This window comes from the organism of the source record quoted next, unplaced genomic scaffold (genome assembly GCF_019419815.1).
Source record: "Pyrus x bretschneideri cultivar Hongxiangsu unplaced genomic scaffold, Pyrus_bretschneideri_v1 Contig326, whole genome shotgun sequence".
Taxonomy (NCBI): Eukaryota; Viridiplantae; Streptophyta; class Magnoliopsida; order Rosales; family Rosaceae; genus Pyrus; species Pyrus x bretschneideri.
In genome coordinates this window covers 1-22332 of record NW_025999642.1, presented here as the reverse complement: position 1 = coordinate 22332, position 22332 = coordinate 1, and the positions used below count along the sequence as shown (strand labels likewise).

The window sequence follows — 22332 nt, the reverse complement described above, 5'->3', positions numbered from 1 at the left end:
TAAGCATGGTGCGATTTGGCTTAGTTCCAGACTCAAATCGGAATCGGAATTGAAAAATATCAACGGTTCGGTTTGCTATTTATTACTAAAATCATATGGTTCGGTTCACACCAGTTTAGGTTCGGTTCATGCCGATTTACTGTTCCGAATACCAAATCAAAATGTGTGTTTTTTATTTTTTTTTGCCACATCTTGTGTAAATGTGTAAAGAAACTCTAATGCATTTCCAAGTCAGATGCATGTATCCTTAAACCTGCTTTCAGCTAGGCTATGTCCTGTGGCAAACCCACAACCTTTAGGTCACAATGAATCAACCGAAGTGCAATGGAGCAGTAGGCTACAAGAAGTTAATGAAACTTTAATGTTAAGTTCCATGCGTTTATTTAAGGCCAAGATTAATAGAAAAATTAATTTAACAATAAAAAGTCAAAAGATAACACAAAAGAAAATTCAGTGTAGGCAACTAGCATGAAACAAGCAGATTTTTGTAACCACAACATGTCCCTTCGCGAATTTTAGAAACTAGGTAGTTTTAAATTGGTTCGACTCCTGTAGTTTAGGGTTGGTTCAATTCCAATGCGATTAATAATTCCTATAGGTGGTGTGCAAATGGTTGGTACGAAATCACAGGGGTAAGAAAATATAGAGGCTGTTTTTAGAAGAAGAAATGAACTACGTATACACCCACACACAACCCACACACCTACACACGCACCAACAGCTCCACACCCCACACCCCACCAACCCACACGCCCACGCACCCCCACTCACATCCACACACCCCCACCCACACACCATACAGAGGGGCGCACATTCCTTTGGTCATAATGCTCATAATTTTTTTGTCTGAGCTTTCATTCTTTACGTAATGTATCTTATGGTAATTTAAACAACTAATAAATTTAATTTATTATTTATATTCATGGTTCAGTTAGGTTATGAGCGATTATGTCTCGATACAAACTAGAATCAAAACCGATCTGCATGGTTAGGTTCGATTCTTAAACTTAAGTTGACTTTTTTTTATCAACATAGTTTTTTACGATTTATTTTGTTGTAGTTTGATTCGGTTTTGCAGTTAGACAGTTTTATGCCACCCTAATCTTTTCCTCCTTCCTCCCAGTCCCCACCGTCATTGGTCTGCCACCTCCTCTTCCTTTTTTTTTTTTTTAATAAAAAAAAGAAAAACTATTATTATTAGTAAAGGATTCGAAACTATTATAATAATTTAGGTGAGAGAGAGTTTCGAACTCGGAATACATGGTTATAAACTCAACAACCTATACACCCTACCACCTCCTCCTCTTCAATATCACCAAAAAGAAACCTCAGATCCTTGTCTCACCACACGGCCCGTAAAGCTAATGTAACTAATTCCATGAAACACCATTGAACCTACAATTGTTGTATGTTTGAACCTCGATTGCTTCGACATCTTAGAACTTAGAAGTTGGGTCAATTTTTTTATTTTTTAAACAACGATTTTATCTAAACTAAGGGAGTGAAATGTGGACTAAATGTCACAAAATTGGGTCAAAGTTGTAATTGCTCAAAATTAAGAATTTGAGTCTATTTGGATTTTTGCACACATGCTTCACAAGAAAATTAAGACATTTTGCAGGGAGATCAAAAGAGTGAAAAGGATTTCCAATGCTTAGATCATGACGGGACCCGGCGGCTGGAGAACTTTACAAAATTATTGTTTTATTCTATTAATCTTTAATGTAAAACTTAATGTTAAGATTCTGCTAAGTAGTAGAATGCGTGTCAAATTTTATCAAAGAAAAACACACAAGAAGACAAGGCAGCAAACCCGCGGCTATAATTAGTACTACAGCCGAAATATTGGGAAGGTTCATGAGGCATGGGTAATTGGTTATTAAAAATAACATCCGCATTCCATTTTACAAAGTTGTGGTGTGAGGGACAAACATATTTTATACCCAATAAGCCATTTTATCTTAGGTCAAAGACGACCAATATGTAGGGTATGATAGATGAGCCACTTGGATTCCATACCTCGACGAAGTGGTACTCATGGGCCCATTAGATCATGAACCTGGGCTCAATGTGGATAAAGCTCACATCAGCTCAATTCATCTAAGGATCGAATGAGATCATTTTTTGCAGATCTTTGGAGGACGAGATGCCGGATCACACCAAGCTGGTAAGAAAGAATGGCACCTCAATCCATTTAGGGTGCGTTTGTTGCACCGGACTGTCTCGGACTGGATTAGCTTTAGGGACTAAGTTGGACTGGCTTAGACTAGACTAAGCTGGACTAGTTTAGTGAAGCGTTTGGTGTAGTGTCGGACTAAGAAGTAGGATAATAAGAAAAATGAAAAAAAAAAACCCATGATATATTACAAAATATTTTATTTTCTTCAACTTCAATTCCAACCAAATATTAACGTTATTCCTGTTAAACATTCCATCTTCTCCATGTTCAAAGTATGTTGGTGTCACTCAAATACCGTATTTAATCCAACCTCCTTCTTCTAGCAATTGCCACTAGTGCCATCTACCATACTAGATATTGCAAATTCTTGAGATTTCAGAACCAAGAATTGATAATTTGTTTCACACTTAAACAAAAACCCATCCACAATAAAGATACCCATCACAATTTTTCCCCAAAAATATCAAATTTACACAAAAGAATCAATGCGGGTTTTGCGAATAAGGAAATATACAAACAAGAACAAATAATACAAAAGCCATACATCAGATCTAGCAAAAACATATACATACATATATGTGTGCGTGTATGTATATGTGTGTATATATATACACATATATATACAACCCAGAAAATGGGGCTTTCTATAATCTCAGCTTAAATTAGAAAGAACCACCATTGCAAACACCATTAAACCAAACGGAACATATTCAAAAAGCTGAAATTCATATTATATTACCAAAAAAATAAGCAAATCTGAGGAAGATTGAGGATATATGGCATTACATCTTTCCATCTGAAAATACCAGTTCTTCGTGCCCAGATGGACTTCGCGGCCATCATCATCTGAATTCAACCTCCTTTTGAGCGAGCTGACGCAGTGCTACGGCGGTGGTAGCCATCGTCGAGACTTAGATAGAGAGAGTGGGAGATGACCTTGGGAAATGGAGTGGGGCGGCGCCGGCATCGATCTAGGCCTCAGATCGAATCAACCCATCGGTGGGTGCTAATTCGATTTTGGGATTTAGGGGTGGGTGGTAATGAGATAGAGCAGGGAGAGAAAAGAAGATCCATGCAGGGAAGGAGTGGAGGATTTGACGTCGAGGTCGTTGATTACGATGAGTAGTGAACAGACGAAGCAGACGAAGGAAAGGCTTAGCAGTTCGCTGCATTTTGGGGGGTTTCGCTAAGAACCTCTAACGAGGTCTCTAGTCGAGGCGAATCCCATTTAATCCCACTAAAACTAGTCCCTGGGATTACCAAACACGGGACTACACTAATTTTTAATGTAGTCCAATCCAGTGAAGGCTAGTGAACCCAAACAAACACCCCCCTAAGGTTCAAATGAGACCATTTTTTGGGATTTGGATCCTCTCCTGAGTTAATGGAAAGGATCCTCCTGACCAATTATCGTGGGCCGTTGGATTTTTATCCAACAATTACAATCATTATAACTTTAAAGGGACGCCCTTTGTTTATAGCCGTTGGATAAAAATCCAATAGCCCACGATGATTGGTCATGAGGATCCTCTCCATTAGCTCAGGAAAGGATCCCAATCCCATTTTTTGTAGAGCTTTAGAGGACGAGATGTGGAATCACGTCAAGTTGGTAAGAAAGAATGGCAGGACCTTAATCCATATTAAGGATCAAATGAGACCATTTTTTGCAGAGCTTTAGCCTTTAGAGGACGAGATGCCAGATCACGCCAAGCTGGTTTGAAAGAATTGCATGACCTCAATCTATAGGGGTCACCTTGAGGTTGAACCAATTTTAAGCATCAACATCTTTGTCTTGATTCTCTTTTAAATTATTATTTTATCTGTATCTTAGTGGTAATATATTTTGTTATTTTTTCTGAAAATGTGAGTTCTACCCTTGAAAACTTATTTTCTCTCACCTAAAACCCATCCTCTTTATTGCCACTTAGTACTACGGTCTAATGATATTTCTCTTCACTTGTAAGTGAGATGTCTTACGTTCAATTTTCTCCAAAGACGAATTTGAACCACATTATTACTAGCACAATGTGAGGCTAAGCCCACCTATCCCCTTAGTGCAAATAATATCGCTTGTTCAAATAAAATAAAAAAAATATAAAAAATAAAAAAACCCCATCCTCTTAATTTTGTCATTTAAACCCATTGATTAGGGTCCAACTAAGCAAATTTTCTTAACAAGCTTGACATGTCAGTTTTAATAACTCTCATGTTCCTAAAATACCCTCATAGATTGTAATGTGCATTAGGTTTGACTTATGATTAATAATTAATTGTTGCATTTTATTGTTTTCAATGCAATTAAATGTCAATTAACCTATTATTTGATTAGGCTTTCTTTTTTCAAATTTTTTTACCAACAATCACCAAAGTGTTGTTTTAGGGTTCACAATTGTATTCAAATTTGTTTTCTCGTAAAACTAACTTACCTTATTAGCATGCAATATATAATATAAATAAAATTATTATGGTGTTTTCCATTTGAAATATAGACAATAATTTGTGTCAGAAAAATAATACAAAATAATGTATCTATTTTTTTTCTTTTCATGGGAAATAATTTGCCTATCTAAATGTTAGTAACTACTTGGAATAGAAATAATGTAAAAATAATTTACCTACCTCGTAGGCGTGATATTGTGACGACCCGTCCCAAATTAATATATATTTTATCCTCGAATGTGTGAAAATGACGATTATACCCTCGAGTCGTAGGGACGTGAATGTACGTATATGGTTTTAAATTATTTTCCCGTTGATGTAATTAAATCATATTCAATGTCACGAGAGTGTTGACGTGATTTAGGGCCGAGTTGGGTTCGTAACGAAAATGTTACGAATAAACGATTGTGTAATTGGACAAGAAAGTAGGAGGTGTGGTGATTGGTCCATTAGGTTGTGACGACCCGTCCCGACTTAATATATATTTTATCCTCGAATGTGCAAAAATGACGATTATACCCTTGAGTCGTAGTGACGTGAATGTTTGTATATGGTTTTAAATTATTTTCCCGTTTAAGTAATTAAATCATACTCGATGTCACAAGAGTGTTGACGTGATTTAAGGCCGAGTTGGGTTCGTAACGAAAATGTTACGAATAACGATTGTGTAATTGGGCTAAGGAAATGGACCAATCACCACACCTCCTACTTTCTTGGGTCCAATTAGAATTTTAGGTTTGTTTTGGGGTCAATTGTTAGCCCTAAACATGCAGCCCAATTAGGGCTTAAGATCCCTTTTATCTATGCCCAATTCGGACCACATGCACACATTAACACACATGTACATACCCTCATCCTTTCTCTCGATCTTTCCTTTGTCTGTACAGTCTGTACACACACACACCTAACCATCTTCATCTTGCACAGATCCAACTAGTGGAGGTCACTTTCAAGTTCCTTGCAAGGTCATACCCTTAGTTTTGTGAAAGAACCTCAAAAGCCCGGGAACTTGCGAGCTCTGGCGAGGTGCTTTGGTCTTCCATCGTGATCGTGGACGTTTCACCGAGTTTTAGGACTCAAGGGAGTCTTAAAACAACTTCACATAGATCATAGAGAAGTTTTGGAAGGTTTTGGACGTCGGGATAGGTCAGTTCCTCGAGTTGCAATTTTGACCGAAATATCGAAAGATTTTCTGACTTTTTCCCGTTGGTTTTAGGACTTCAAAGTGGTAAGAACATGTTCTACTCATTCAGGTCTTCAAATCCATGTAAAGTTTGTGAAGTTTGGTTGAGATTTGAAAATTTTCCAGTTTTCGGCGATTGGCGCAGGAATCCAGCGAACCACTAGGGAAGGAAGGGGAATATTCCGTCATCTTTGACGGAATATACTAACGGCGTCAGGTAAAGTTAACGGAATATTCTATTATTTAGCGGACTATTGCCTAACGGAGTTTAAAATTCTGTCTTTGTGCCAGGCATTTGGCTGCGCGTGGCCGGCGCGTATGGCGGTGCCTTGGCCAGTGCGTGAGGGCGCGTGGGATGTCGAAAAATTATTCTAAAAATATGGGGATGCTTGTCGTGTTGAGTAGGCCACGATGGTATATTCAAACACCCCAATTGGGTAGCGTATGAGAAGTTATTACACGGTTTTGGTTATGTACTTAAGATTAATGTTAAAATAGTGATTTCACATATAGGTGAGACATTTCCGGAGAATGTTAAAAGTGTAATTTCGTGTGCGGTCTTAGAGGTAGGGCTAGCCACATATTGGCTCTTTATAGGGCATATGGTCATAGTATACAGACCATTTAGGATACGTTCCATCTTCTTTAGAATACGCTTCTGGCTATATTCGTTTGAAGTTATGCACAAAAATTCAACTTCGTTTTCTACATAGGTTTCAACATGGTAATTGTTATCTCTAATATCCTTAAAACTCAACAACGTTATTCCGGAACGCGGAAAATAAAGTGCCTCATCAATGGTCAAGATTGTACCATTGGACAAAATTATATGTGCCTTACCGTATCATTCAATTAGGTTGGATGAGCCTAAGAAGGTTGTTAGAGGTGCATTCTTAGGTATGAAGTCAGTGAAATAGATGCGTTCATGCAAAATGGTGTGCGTAGTTGCACTATTTGCCAGACAACTAACTTCCTCACTAGTCATACCTAGAATGAAAAATTAAATTGAATTGGTCACATGCTTAAAAGTTATTAAAACAAATATCCATTCAAAATAATTTTAAGTATTCAAGGACAGAAATTAATTAAAAACTTAATATCTAAAAAACAAATCACCAACAAATAATCCAAACATAAGGGAAAATTGTTCAAAATTAACCAGAAAACAAAAGGGGGGGTCGGCCACTACTGTGGAATTCAACCCCATTGTCTTATTTCAACTAGAAAAATAGTTTATGTCTAAGATTCTAATCTTCCATAGGGGTACCGGCCTCTTGAAAGTCAGAAACCTTCATTTTCAAATTCTCAGCTACAACCTTCTGGGGAGCTCGGCAAACACGGGATCAATGGTCTTTTGAACCACAGCGATAAAACATATCTGCATACATGACTTCAGGTGCTTTGCCCTTATTCTTGAAGCTTGGGGCATTAAGAGCGAGGTTAGGGCGTTTCTTAGCTTTGTTTCCTCCCTTAGATGGGTCATGGCTCTGTTGACCTTGACATGGTGGCTTTTGGCCGCCCCTACCACACCTCTTGTGGCGTTTTGGGTGTTGGTTTGTGTTATAATGTGCTTCAGGCACATCAGTCGCCCCAGTAGGTAGAGCTTGATGATTCTTCATCAGCAGTTGATTCTGCTTTTCAACGAGAAGTAAAACAGAGATCAAATCCGAAAACTTAATGAACTTCTGAGCTCTATATTGTTGCTGCAGGACAATATTAGTTGCAGAGAATGTCAAATAGGTATTCTCCAGGAGATCCTCTTCGGTCAAAATTTCATTACAAGACTTGAGAAGTGATCGGATTCGACAAACTTCAGAATTATATTCATTCACAGACTTAAAGTCTTGGAAGCGCAAATGCTACCGGTCAAGTCTTAGATCAAATTTCAATGGCCCGGATCCTCAGACTTCGTGGATTAGAGCAGTTCCACCGTGGGCAATAGCCCGATGGACTGGCTCTCAAACAGTGCCAGAAACCCGAGCAACTTGGTTTAGTGTGTGCTGGCGATAGAGCCCGAGCGGCCCCGAGGGAAAGGCCTGGCAGGAGTTGCCAGCCCGAAAGCCCGAAGAGCATGTGACGCAAGGCTGATGTCTAGGAGACGTCAGCCATCATCTCCTCTGCATTTCTTAAACTCTTTCGGGTACTATTCGATTCGAGAAGGGAGAGAAAGAGAGTCAAACCTTGTCCTTCAGCATGTGGAGGAGGGTCGTCTTGCTGGAATTGTCGAGGCCCATAAACAGAATCTTGGCCTCCTGCCACAACCCGAGGAAGGTGAGGACGCCATAGAACCAGTCGAACAGAAACTTGGCAGTGACGGCGGTGGCAGCTAATTTTTCTTCGGGAGCAGATCGATCGACGGGGTTGTGAGGGAAGTAGGAAAAAACCCACAAGGAATCAGAGTGGGAGAGGTCGAATCAGAGAGGGGTTTTGATTTGTTGTCATTCTTTTTCTCTCCCTCTGCATTTCTAGGGAAACAAAAACTGACCGGGTTTGGTTGCTTTTGGATGTGAAAAGAAGAAGAAAAATAATAGTGCGTTGGCACCATGTGAAAAGAAGAAAAATAATAATAAAAATAAAAAGGGTTTTGGAATGGTGTGCTGCACCTTGTGAAAAGAAAAAGTAAAAATAATAAAAATAAATTTTTAATAGAAAATGGTATAACGAGACCGATTAAAAATCCTATCCAACATTACAAATAAAATTATTTTGTATTATTTAAAAAAAAATTAATATTTTATTGCCTATTGCCAGGGCTATTCAAGTGCAACGGTGGAGATGCAAAAAGTAGCTACTGTTCATTAAGGGTAATTACTGTTCACTGGGTGGATTAAATAGTGAATAGCCTGGGGAGGGTTTCCCACAGTGGAAGTGCTCTTAGGAGGAAGGAATCCATAGAGGATTCCTTTCCTTGTATATGAAGATGATGTTCAAACCCAATAAGAAAGAAAATCTCAACAAAGAAAAGAAGGGTTAGTCATGGTGTGCCTTATAACTATATGATTACAATCTTATGTCCTTGGATTAGTGCTTTTGTAAGTTTATGTAGTTCTCATCTTTCATAACTAGTATAGTAGCAACTTCTTTTGGTTAAAAAAGTTAATCGAATTCTGTTTAGATGAAGTTGGCAGCAACCAAAATCCCAAAGGTTCAAAACCCTAGTTAAGATCCTCCACTCCAACAGATTATGAGCCATAACAAATTGTTGGGTGGAGTAAGAAGCTACCGTTGGAATTTTGTTTCACGTCTCGTGTATCGGTTTGAGGATCTCGTTGATTAAACATGCTAATCGAACAAGTTCTCGAAGTTGGCTCAAGTGGTAATAGGTTAGGATTCAGAAGTCGATTTTTTTAATGTAACTAAAAAAGAAAATGCTTATGGCATAATTTTTTATTTTTGACTCAAAGACGGCGAAATTGAATACTAGTGAAATTTACCAATTCGTGTTTAGTTTGTAATAATTATGCCTAAATTTCCAAGTACATAAGTAGTGTGCATTGGCCTCGATTATGTGCAAACAAATTCACTCTAATATTCATTTCTTTTTTAAACATCCACACCAAACCTACGTATGCTAGCCACTTAAGCTTTTGGCTCAAGAGAAAATAATAAGTTACTGTAGTTTACAATGGTGGACACAACATATCATTGACATTGCTTTTGAATCACTGAGGCTTGAAAAAGCTCACCGTAATACCAGTGTCAAATCACTGAGGCTTGAAAAAGCTCACCGTAATACCAGTGTCAATCACAACATAAACACCAGCAGCAATCAACAGTATACTTAGAAGTATTCCCACAACCCCTAATACCCAATTTACCCACCAACTTAGACCGTACTTCTTGGGTTTCTTCATCTTTAGCCACATGAAACATGGATAAGCTAATGTCACTGGCAATGAAATCCCTCCTAGCAAACCTGCTATGCTTCCTAAGAAGGGTATGGCCACAGCTATGAAGTAGCATCCATAAGTAAACATAGCTCTCATGATAGCCCTAAGCCACCATGGAGCTGCCTTCTTAAACCTCCTAGTGTAATGTGACTCCATCTCGTCGAACATCGGCATGCCATAGATCTGGAACGAACTCAAAGCATTGACTACGACAAACAAACTTGCTAGTCCTAGAACCAATCGGGATGTGTCACGCATATGGAAGCCGAACAAGGCTGCGAACATGCCTCCTTGATGTGGTATCTATAAACCATTAGTATTGTCACAATTAGTTAATCTTCTTGTATTAAATATTTGACATATTATATATATGTTGTCAGACTTTTAATTTTAATTATTCGAATGAATAATCTGGTAATATAACATGGTAGACAAGAGAAAATTAAATGTCTTATGTTTGAACACTTTGTTTTTAGACAATAATAAAGTTGAACTTAGATAAGTTAGATACGGTACCATTTGACCATATGCCCAGTAGCCTCCGATTGCAAGGGGGAAAAGGCACATTGCTATGAGAGTGTATGAAATTAGGACACCCCTCCACATGGGCACGCGTGATGGATGTTTTTCATTGGATGGCATTGTGGACTGTAATGGAAGAGAAAACCTCAATTGGTCAGAACTCCTATTCGATCAAGTTGCAATTTCAACATCATTCGCTCAAAGTCAGCATAACATATATGAACATCAGTAAAGACATTTCTTGTCGGTTATTTTATATTTACAAAATATTTGGCGTATCATTTGCTTAAAAAAAAATTAACTGAAGTTGAAGTTTCATCACCACACCATATAAGATTGCTATTAACTTAAAAGTTGGATGATCATGACTTAGAATAATTTGTTCACATGGGTACACTAGGAAGATTTGGAACAAAAGAAATTTAAATATATCCACTTGTTTGACTCTAGACTAATTAGTATATACTATTTTAAAATATATTGAACCAAAAGAATAAGATATGCTAGGAACTTCCAATTCTTTGTATCCACCCTCTCTCGTCATGAGATGTATAGGTCCCGCAATGCATCGTGAATCTTATGAACTTTTTATATGATTTTTTTTTCCAAAAAACTCTCTTATATGATATATGAACTCAACATCTTCTACAAAGTGGAAACTCTATACTACTAAAACAAATAGTAATTATTAATTAAGTAGAAAAATGAATGAGTCGAGTTCTAAATCAATTTTCTTTATTTTGAAGCGAAACAATAATGATTTTATTAAAAATGTTAAAATAAGATATAAATTTGAAAGAAGACACTAAATTAATCATGTTTCACAGACAAATAGTCATATATATATATATATATATATCTTTCATTTAACAAGAGTACTAATTAATAACACTACTATACACTTGAATTTGTGAGATTAATGGACATACCTGAATCTCAAGTATAAGGTTGTGGCCTCTGAAGGCAAAGGCAATCATTCCAAGTGCATTTAGAACATCAAAAAAGTGAATGAATTTTTTGTTGGATTTCAAGGGATCATAAGACACATGAGGAAGTCTACCCTTATCCACGGACACAACCCATATGATTGTGCAGTAGCCAATAGCTGTTATGGCACCAACAAGAGATACTCCAGCGATGGAGTTCAAGTTTGGCAGCTGAGACAGGATCGCTGCGGCACATGTAAACACCAAGTACCACTCTGCTGGTGTCAATGGCTTGGCAGTGCATGTAGCTCCACACACAATTTGGAAGAACGACTTTGATGTTGCTCCTCCAAGGACGATCAGTGCCACACACGTGCCGCCCGATAGGTACAAAATCGGGAACAAGGCTAAAAACTTTGATATCTTCTCGCCTGATAAAGAGAGAAAATTGGATGGTTTAGGAAAAGTTACTTCTGAATATATTGGGATTGTAAAATTTCTTAGCATTTAGCTTAAACATATCAAACGGTAGTTCTTACCAAAAGTTGCATTGCACAGTTGAATGTATCTACAAAAACGTATGCCTGTTTCAGGAGATTCATGAAGCTGGACCAACAAGTATAAAGTATACAGTTGCCATATGAATGCCAAAGTCATGCATATAACACCCCATGTCCTGCGGTAATTAACCAAAACAAATATTTTAAAAAGTACCATAATACAGGACACTGAAAAGTAATATTATTCAGTTAAAAAACTTTTATTTATTAAATTAATTGAAAAAAAAGAAGTTGTCAAATGAATTGAAATTTTTTTCATAGCATATACATTGTTGACTTACCACCCAAGATAAGTGAAGGCCACAGGAAGAACAAGAGATTGAATTCCGATGCCAGAGCAGAGAGTATGGAAAGCAGCATAGTAAGCGTTACCGTTTCTAGACTCAGTGATTGGAAGCCAAGCATCCTGAGGGTCAAGCCTTGTGAGGTGGAGAGCCCTCCTAATGGGGCTTCCTATTGGTGTCATGAACCGTGGAGTACGAGATTTCGGAGTTAAAGCTTTTGGGGTTTTTAATGTTATCTGGTCACCGCCACCGGTGGTCGTGGCAGTTGGAGCCGGGATCACCAGTGGTGGTACCCGAGCCACAGATGCTGCTCGAGACATAGACGCCGGAGGATCTTCTGTGGGTGGTGTAGGCGGCTGTGGTGTTATTGGGGTTGTTGTTATCTCGCTGCCCCCCGTTTCAGACATTTTGTTTCAAGTACTCACTTGCTAGCTCTTCTAGCTTCTCCTCTCCCTTAATTTCTCACCAAAAATATAGCTAGCCACTTACATTAACCAGTACTCTAGTCTATATATATATAGAGACCTCCATCCAATGAGTCATTGGATAGATTTTGGTACTATTATACACAGCTGGAAATTGAATAGAATTCAGTACAAGTTTTTTGACCTAATATTAGTTTATATTTGGGTACTAATCATTGCTCTCATCCACTGGAAAAAGATACGACAAGATTAATGTTTATATAACAAGCAACTAACAACCCTATAATTAAAACTATACGTTGGCGGCCATAGTATATTAATTATTAGGTATATTTCACTGTATGGTCATAACATGCTGTCTTAAATTTTGGGTCAAGATAAAAACTGAGAGGGCCAGCCAACTGCTGACTTGTTTATCATGATTAATTTGCTCTTATCCTTTTATCCTCTTAACTTGGACTAGGTCTATGTTTCGTTCGTTTTGTTAATTCTTGGGACCAAAACATTAAGCCTCAGGTCCTTGTTGGCTAATGTAAGCCATAGTGAACCAAAAATCTGTAGAACGCCCACAGACATACCACATTATCTTCACTTAAGCTTCATTTTAGAGATTTCTCGAATAATTTTATTTGCGGGCACTTTTGTATATAAGTTTAACTTTGCATTGTATTTCAACGTCCAACCGTCAAGAGACATAAACGTTACTCGATCAGGCTGCATTAGCGCACAACAAATCATTTAGTGGACATCACCGTCGGATTCGAAATTTATTGGTGTCATCGAAGAGTGTAAAAACAATGGTAGAGTGAGACAACATCTCGAACAAAACTAACTTGTTTCCAATCCGAAGATGAGGGTTTAGGTTATGGTCAAAGAATCAATGGCAACTGTCAATAGAAGTCAACAAGACCAATGATATTTCGTAATTCACGACCTTTGAGAGGATTTTCGATTTCCAACTATCACAACTTTGGATTTGGTAAGGATATCTTCTACTACGCTCACTTTTCCAAAGAGAGGTACGAAATTTAAGAAAAGTCGACATTTGAGGAATTCGATATATATCTAGCTATTGATGTTTAATAAACTGACCTCATTGTTGGAGTAGACAAGGATATTATTAGTGAAACAATCGTTGAGAAATTTCATGAGGGTCCACACAAATTCCCTTAGTGGAACCAACAAATCCAAGGAAACTGATTTGGTCTACCTTACAGATACCTATTAACTTCGCCTAGCTCTGGTGCTTCCTTAATTTTCTCCAACACGAACTTCGGATGTCATAAGCGATTTCCCAATAGGTATGCCTCTGCCACCATTCCTAAGGAACACATGTCGCAAAGGATCATCATCATTTCTGACCTTCAACTGATCCCAACTAGTCTTCATCCCCCTAAGGTTTCTTCTAATTCACGTCACTTCTATGTAGAATCGACTCTGCCTGCCATTCCTAGGGAACACATAACGCAGAGTATCAATCCGATGTTGAAAGTCATTCATCGATCAGTTACTTCTAACTTGAGGCACAAGCCCGACACGAATTTTTTAAGCTTCAAATAGGATGTGACTATTCAAGCAGAATGAGGATTGCACAACCGTGCCAAAGGACGTCAATAAACAGAAGCCGTGACATCCAAATGATATCAAGGCCAACGCACCACTAGAGTAGGAGAATATCCTAAGTATGCTCTAAACAAACCATGCTCTGATACCAAACTGACACGCCCTAATCCCGATATACTAAAATACCAGGATAGGCACGTGTTGGCCAACACCCGAAGGTGACGAAGCCATTTTTAACATGCATACTAATTAAAATATGTGATCAGAAAGAAATATACTAATGCAAAACTGTGTTCAAAATATACAACTAACCAAGAATAATATGAAAATTTTATTATAAAAAGGTATGATTTGAGGAGGGGTCCTACACAAAGGAGACTCGAAGATGCCGAAACAAAAATGCCCTAATGCTGGGATCGTGTGCCTCGAATCTAAATCCTGAAAGGGGCGCAAAACCAAAAGAGTGAGTGGACCAAAGTTTATAATAATAGTACTAATAATAAGAAAACCATTTTCTTTATGAACATACTAACCCCCTGTTTTGAAAAAAAAATATTTATATATATATATATATATATAGTACTACATAGTAGGTTTCCTGAAAACTCTAGCATGCCATAAAAATATTCGTAAAGCATGTACGCGTAAAACAATGCTCAATAATAGTGATATCGCTGCTCGAAGGCAAATCCGTAAATTTCATCAATGATGTACTCACTAGGGGTATTATAGTCACCCAAAGGCATAACATGTCCATCACCCAAAGGTGAAGTTGTATGACACTGAGTTACGCTAGTGAAGAAACAAGGTAGGCCCTATCACCCGAAAATGAAGCTGTATGACTCTGGGCTATGCTAGAGAAGAAACATATACATATAACATCTCACAAACACTAGCTGTGGCTAGCGAAGCTGTCCGACACTTGTTTTACCAGTGAAATTGGGGGTATGGCATAAATGTCCTCAACTGTGTCCTATGGCCATAGATGTCTACATACCTATGTTGTGTGGATGTGTTGTATGATATCCCACCAGATAAGCAACAAAAAAATATCTCAAAATCTCATATCAAATCTGAATGTCAAAAGCTCAAAGCCTCATCTCATAATTCCATGATAAATCATATTCGTAAATCCACATAATCGCATATACGAAAATACAATAATTCACGACGTTTTGTAAAACGTAAATTCGATAAATGATAAATATTTAATAAATTCTCCATAACCATAAATATATAAATCCGTAAAACATGATATAAAACATGCTCAATTCATGAAATATGCAATGCATGCAAACATAATATTTTATAAAATATGCAATTTAAGAAAGGGTCCACTCACAGTATTCCATTGCCGGGGAGCTGCTCGAACTAGAAAGGATGATGTCGCTACCCACCGACGCACTTAAGTAGAAATAGAAGTCATTTAATGAAACTCTACTAAAACAATCAAATTTAAGAAAACGGAAAGTGGATTTGGATTCGGCATGTTGAAAAACCTAAGGAGAGACCTCCACTTCCCTGATGCACCGCCACGGGGCGGTTGCTCGGAAGGCCACTAGCCACCTCATGCATCGTCACGTGCTAAGATAAGTCACCGAAAAAGTTGTCGGCGTCACCGTGAACGTCGGTAGAGCATAGTACCTCCGACGGAGGCGTGGTTGCTCCATGCGCGGGCTATGCATCGACCCAGGAAGCTGGGTTTGGGTCAGGGTCAGATCTGCTGGGTTGGGCTTGAGTTAAGGTTAATCGATTATGGATTTAAGCCTGGTTTACATGGCCCAAAGGTTTAGGCCTGTTTTGGGTTGCGGGTCGGGTCAATCCGGTTAGGTTCGTGGGTCGCTGGACCCAATGAAGAAGAAGGTTAGACCTAGGATTTTGGCAGAGAAACTTCCCAAGCTCCGTTCAAGCTCGATTCTTAACTATTTTTCATGAAATAAAATTCAAATTGAAGCTTAGGAGATCAAGAACATGACCATACCAAAATGAGGTTGAGCTGAGGTCGGGATTGGTAGGAAAATGCCTACAAAAGTAGGGTTTTTTGCCAAAAATCTAGGGAACTTTCCTCTCACTGTTTTTGTGCAATACCATTGTTCAAAACACCCAAACATGATAAAAAAATGAACCACGAGAATGAGAGGATAAGGTTTAGAATGTTTCCAAAGCTTACCTATGTCAACAACGACGAGAGGTCGCCGGAGATGATGAATAGTGACTTAACGTGTAGGGGAAAAAGACCGGCGAGGTCAGAGCTAGTCCCATCGTCTCATGTCACATGAATGGTTAGTGATGATGAGGTTAGAGTATCACAATGTCACTGAAGTAGGGTGACTCGGGGTGGAGAAAGTGTAGAGATGAGAGGATGGAGACAAGGAGGGAGAGAGTTCGAGAGTGTTCACTCGGGGAGGAAAGAAGAGAAAGAGAGAGAGAGAGAGAGAGAGAAAGAGAGAGAGAGAGAGAGAGAGAGAGAGAGAGAGAGTTCCAGAGATTGGTGGGATGACACAGGGAAGAAGGCAAATTGAGAGGTGGGCCCCACGACTCACAAAACAACACATACAAAATATATATCTTCCTACGTAAAATTATCAAATTGCCCATCATATTCGTGATTCCAGAAAACGTTCATCGTAACTCCAAATTTGATTCCGCTTGCGCCCACGCATTAGTAGCGATGAGTACTACACGAATACGCCAAGGAAATAGATCTTACATGACAAACAAGGCAGTCAACAAAAGTCAACGTTTTTGCCACGAAAGGCATTTTTCATAATTTCACATTCTAAAATTAAAAAAAAAAACAGTAATATTTGGGGACGGGTCGTTACAGCCTGCCCTAGTTTCATTGCATTCTGTGCCTTGAATCCTAAGGTAAGTATAGCCATGGTCCCTAGCTATTAAGTTTTCTACTTCAAGACATAATTAAAGAAATTTTTTGAAATGTCATGTGAACTAATATATTAAGGGATGTGCTATTCACACACATTTTTTTATTTTATTTTATTTTATTTTTTTAACTTCTAACACATTTTTGTTAATTTGTATCATTTGATCTTCTTCATTTCATCTGATCCGATGATCGAAAATTAGAAGAGTGTGTGAGAAGTAAAAAATGGTGTGTAGATAGCACACCTCTATATTAAGCGATTTGTCATATTAATTTTTTGAAACTATCATCCTAACTTTGTAAAATTTTCCATTCAAAATGTTTGTGTTCATAATTATTTCGGACTTGTGATCTCCTTTTTACAAATTATTTTATTTATTTATATTTTCATACGAATGTATATGTGTGTGTGTGTGTGTGTGTGTGTGTGTGAGAATGTTTGTGTTCATAATTATTTCGGACTTGTGATCTCCTTTTTACAAATTATTTTATTTATTTATATTTTCATACAAATATATGTATATATATATATATATATATGTGTGTGTGTGTGTGTGTGTGTGTGTGTGTGAAATAAATTGGTTTGAACTTTTGACCATCTTTTCACAAGTTCTCTACTTCTTTTTGGTATGAACCTAAAAATTATGGCTGGTAAAAAAAAATGTCATGTTCATTTCAAAAACTTATGATGACCTATTAAAAAAGTACATTAGGCTCATTAACATGGGAGTTTAACTAATACAAGCTTTTAGATTTCAAAGTGGTCTATCATCTCTATAAAATAAATAAATGGGAGTTGTCTGAAATAACCTTAAAAAAAAATTTCTGAATAACTATACATAGTTGATTATCAAAACAAAGTAGTACCAGAGGCATTAGTATTAGGAAAATGCTAGGAAGACAATGTTTCTTTAACTATATTTTGTAAATCATGATGTGGCGGTTGATGATTGATTTTTTTTAATAATTTAAAGAAGAAATCAAACCATCGACTGCTATATTATGTAGTTTTAATATATGGTATTTGTAGCATCTCCCTTATTATTATCTCTATTTGTTTCAAGACCCTAAGCATTTCACTAATACCTCTTTGGACCTACGCAGATATCTCTTATATCACATTCCAATGTAGTTGGTAACCAAAAGTCTGAGACTTGTGACCTTAATATATTAGTTTTAAATTTGATAAAACTTATTACCATGGGGTTTCTTGGCTCAAGCGTCTCTGTTTCTTAGTTTATTACATGTCGTCCTTTTCTGCATAGTTGCTTAAGTTACACCAAAGAAAAATGGTCCACTTAACATCATATTAACAAGGTTTGCTAACGTACTCAGACTAGCTAATACATATCTCCTTCCTAATTAAGTACTTACTAAAACGTGCACAGTTTGCTCAACGTCCTTAACCACTTTTAATCTAATTTCAATTGTATTACTTTTCTCTCCTTGCAATTTTCGGTGCATGAATGTCTCCGTCATTAAGCATGGTATTGCATGCCAAGTACATATGGTCATCAAAGAAAGAAAGTTCTAATTTGCCGGCTGTATACACAGCTACCCTACAATAATTTTTTATTTTTTGCAATACTGCAATTGGCAAGCACATTGGACCACTGGAGGATAGTAAAGCCTAGTTGCAGGTTTAATAATGCATAGATGCTTTCGAAAGCGACGTGCAATGTTCACAGGCTTGTTACTTAGGCGATGTTTGGAGGCCAACCTGTTATATATATATATATATATATATTTTTTTTTTTTCTGCATATGTTTTGAGTCTGTGACTTGTTATGAAAGGAGGGTCCTCAGTTGGCCCTAATTCTTCGGCGTTAGAACACAGGAAGTAAACATATATATGGAAGATATGAAGGATGACATATGGTGTATCTGTACATGATAATTAAAACCAGAATAATTACGACAGCCATATGTTTACATGCACATATGTACATGGTTATTTCGATATGTAATTGGAATGTCAATAGTGATGTATTATTTTGTTGGTGAAGGAATCAAACAAAACTAATTAATCAATTCTATAATTTTAATTTTCTTTGTTACTCTGTCGAGTCTTTGAACCACTAATTGGTTAGTTTAATAACGTTTTTATACATTAAAGTTCAAGAAATGCACGATGAATATTATAGACTATCTTCCTTTTTATCATCTCAAGAATGTTGTTATTGACTGTACATATCCTTTTAGGTGAAGATATTGTGCATGTTTTGATTGGTAGATAATACCTACAATTGATATTATTTGGTCAAATTTATGCTGGGAGATAAATCTGTATGTTTGGACGAGGGAGATAAACATGGAGATAAAAGTGAGAATTTATAAATTAACATACACTAATTCTCTTGTTTAAATTCATAAACATAGAAATTTGGCATGAAACGAAAAAAATTTGGAATTTAGGATCTCCAATTCCCAAGTTTAAATTATATGTAAATAGGTGTCATTTCCAATTTATATACATGGAGTCTAAAAATAAAAATTTCTGTACAAATTCCATTGTTATTAGGTTATGCAAACAAGAATATTCACAAATTCTAAAAAATAAAATTTCGTCATTTTGAAATTTCTTAGTAATCTTAAATTTCATCATCAAAATATAGTGTTATATTCTTAGATCAGACTAAATTTAGATAACACATTTTTTGTCAAGGTTCTAAAAAACTGAGACGTTATAGCTCTCAGTCTATGCATTTTAATGGTTAAACGATCTCTAAATTGATTTTTTTTTTTTTGCAGAGAATATCTTTGTATTATAATAAAGAAAATGAGCGGTTTCAATGATAATGTTTGTACGATGAAAATCTACGTTACACATGAGAGGGATACAATATCGTCCTAGCCACATGCCTTCCGTTCTTTCGTTTATCACACGATGAATATTTATAGCTTCCAATAACTCCCTAACTAAAATATCGGTACTCCTACTACTAAAAAAAAATGTGAGGGAGACCATTTTTTAGATCATATTTTGTAGAGGTGATGCTAAAGAGACCATCTTTTTAGACAATATTTCGTAGACAATATGATGGGATGGCTGATAGTTGGATTCCTTCTTTAAATGATTAAAAATTGAATTCAACCATCAACCGTTACATCATTTACAAAATACGGTCAACCATGCATTTTCCTTTTTTATAGACCAAGTGATGAGTTGATTGATGGTTGGTTTCCTTCTTTAAATGATTTAAAAAAAGAAATTCAACCACCACAAAATGTGGTTTACAAAATATGATTTAAGTTGATAGTCTCTTTAACATCAATTACTAAATACACAAGCTTCATTCCAAAGATATAGGAGCCACTGCCAAGAACAAACACAAAAACTTATTACTGCGTTCCCTCAGTTATATGCCAAAACAAAAGAAGAGAGGTCAAGGAAAAAGACGCATCAATAGACAGGTTTAAACCAATTAGGAGGACAGTATAAACATTCTCTAAGTGAGGCCGGCCGACGCATTCCTTGTCTGGTTGAATGCTTTACGCAAGGGAATGGAAATGCTGATGGATTGGCTTCTTGGGATTAATTATAAGTCCATTTAATATGATTAGTCTGACATGATATGATATCCATTTTACTTTGAATTGAACTGCTAGTTTAAAGCTTACTTTGAATTGAACCGCTAGATGAAAGCTTATAATCAAATAGATTAATTACAATTTGTAAATTTTATACAAACAATAACGGGTCCAATTACTTGGTTTGTATTTGACTTGTCTTTTGGCTCATTCAAGCTCGATCAGTAAGTCAAATAACCGAGCTTCAACAAAATATTAGGCTTTTAAAAAAAAAAAAAAAAAAAAAAAAGAAGAGTTAATGTTGAATTTTAGCATCTTCGGCTCATATAGTTTGCAAACAATTCATATCTTTTCATGCAACAACTCAAGTTTTGATTAGATTCAGCTCATTCATTAAAGCTTGGCTTATAGATGTTACATTAACTTTACCACCAACCATCAATCTTCCCCTTGAAAAACCTTCCTCTTAAAAAAAAAAAATCGTATAATATTAAGAAGGGGGTGAATTCATGACATCATTTTTTTTACTTAACTTTTGACACATGCTTTTGTGAGGCCTATTTCGTAATGTATTTTTAACGATTCGAACCGTCTATATTTTAAAACATCTTTCATAAATCATTCTAGAAAAAAAAACATAGACAAATCCAAAACCATTACGACATTCATTTGAAGTGAAAAAAACGAATACGGTTCCACAAAGAATCCCTAAACCCTTAATCCACCGAACATATGGTTTCAAATTTGAATGATTTTTTATAGACATATTTTTTAAGTAAGATCTAAAAAATAAACAGTTCGAATTGTTGAAATACATTATGAAGTAGACCCTACAAAAACATGTGTAAAAAATTGTGTAAACCACCGACCCACACCTTTATTTAGCATTGTAACTTGAAATCTACGACAAGGTTTGAACGTGGATATCATATATATTACTGTGTTTTTTATTTCCTTAAGTTGAGCCAAACATAAGTTGAAGCTCATTTGAAGAATGAGTTGAGTCAAGTTAAAAGATCGAGTTCGTTTCTCTGTGTTGGGGTACTTCTGTTCTGGGCCTTGGCCCATTACCAAAATCCACCAAAATCAATTGAAAGCTTAATTACGTGGAACTCTGCAAAGGCCTTATCCTCTCCCTTGTCTCCAACGTATATAAACGCCCATTTGAAATTTCTCAGCACCGGTCGCAGGACAGCCATGGAAAGCTTGAAGCTTTCACAGCCTTTGTGCAGTAGCCATGGCTGGAAAGCTCTCATTCCACTTCCCACTTCTAGCTTGTTGCCCAGTTCAACTTTCCTCATCTACCCAAATCGTAAATTGGGCCTTTCCACCGGTACTTTCTTCTTCAACTCTGCTCTAATCTTTTGCTTTCAACTCAGAGATTTTCAGAGCAATTACTGAGCTTTCTGCTGTTATTTAGTCCTTGTCGAAAACCCAATTGGTTGCCATTTACAATTCTTTATTTTGTTGCTTGATTTGTGGTGCTATTAGCTCTCTATGGATTTTTTTTTATTGAACAATTATTATTCCCATTTTTTTGGGTGCAAGATTGTCTTTTGATATTGCCTTTCAAATTTACTGCAATATTAGCATCTATTTGTTATTTGACGTAAGATTTCTTTTTTGCACGCGCTTAATTTTTGTTTAAGGTTTCTTTTGATTGAAATTTTCCTATTTGATTTGACCTTTTTGTTTCGTTCAAAATCCCCTAATTGTTCATGGGTTTTGGTTGCCGCAAATTAGCTCTTGTTATACATCTTTAGACCCCCTGCACCTACATTGGTCCGGGATGTTGTTACATGTATCAACCATTTTATTTTCTTGACTTTTACATATATTTTGGATTTCATATATAGAGAATTTGTTCTGTTAATTCGTTCACATGAGATCATCGGAATGAAGGTTTGAAAGGAGACGAGTAGTCGGAGCATTTTCTTGCAAGTTAT

The 22332-nt window shown here is 36.7% G+C and overlaps 1 protein-coding gene across 1 annotated transcript; it reads right to left on the bottom strand.

Annotated features, from left to right (window-relative positions):
• Positions 1-9305: 9305 nt before the first annotated feature.
• Positions 9306-12501, bottom strand: LOC125480290 (lysine histidine transporter-like 8). The gene is made up of 5 exons (XM_048590912.1): positions 11981-12501; positions 11679-11815; positions 11143-11570; positions 10208-10339; positions 9306-9994 (listed from the first exon to the last, which is right to left on the bottom strand). Exons 1-5 carry the CDS (start codon positions 12388-12390, stop codon positions 9506-9508), a joined length of 1596 nt encoding a protein of 531 aa, XP_048446869.1. The 5' UTR covers positions 12391-12501; the 3' UTR covers positions 9306-9505.
• Positions 12502-22332: the final 9831 nt, after the last annotated feature.

What these genes read in the sequence shown, in the direction of transcription:
- LOC125480290 (XM_048590912.1), bottom strand. Translation starts at nt 12,390, where the DNA reads ATGTCTGAAACGGGGGGCAGCGAGATAACAACAACCCCAATAACACCA. An exon ending in ACCTTATACTTGAGATTCAG is followed by an intron (nt 10,340 to 11,142) that starts GTATGTCCATTA and finishes CTTCCATTACAG; the next exon opens with TCCACAATGCCATCCAATGA. An exon ending in ACTGGGCATATGGTCAAATG is followed by an intron (nt 9,995 to 10,207) that starts GTACCGTATCTA and finishes AATGGTTTATAG; the next exon opens with ATACCACATCAAGGAGGCAT.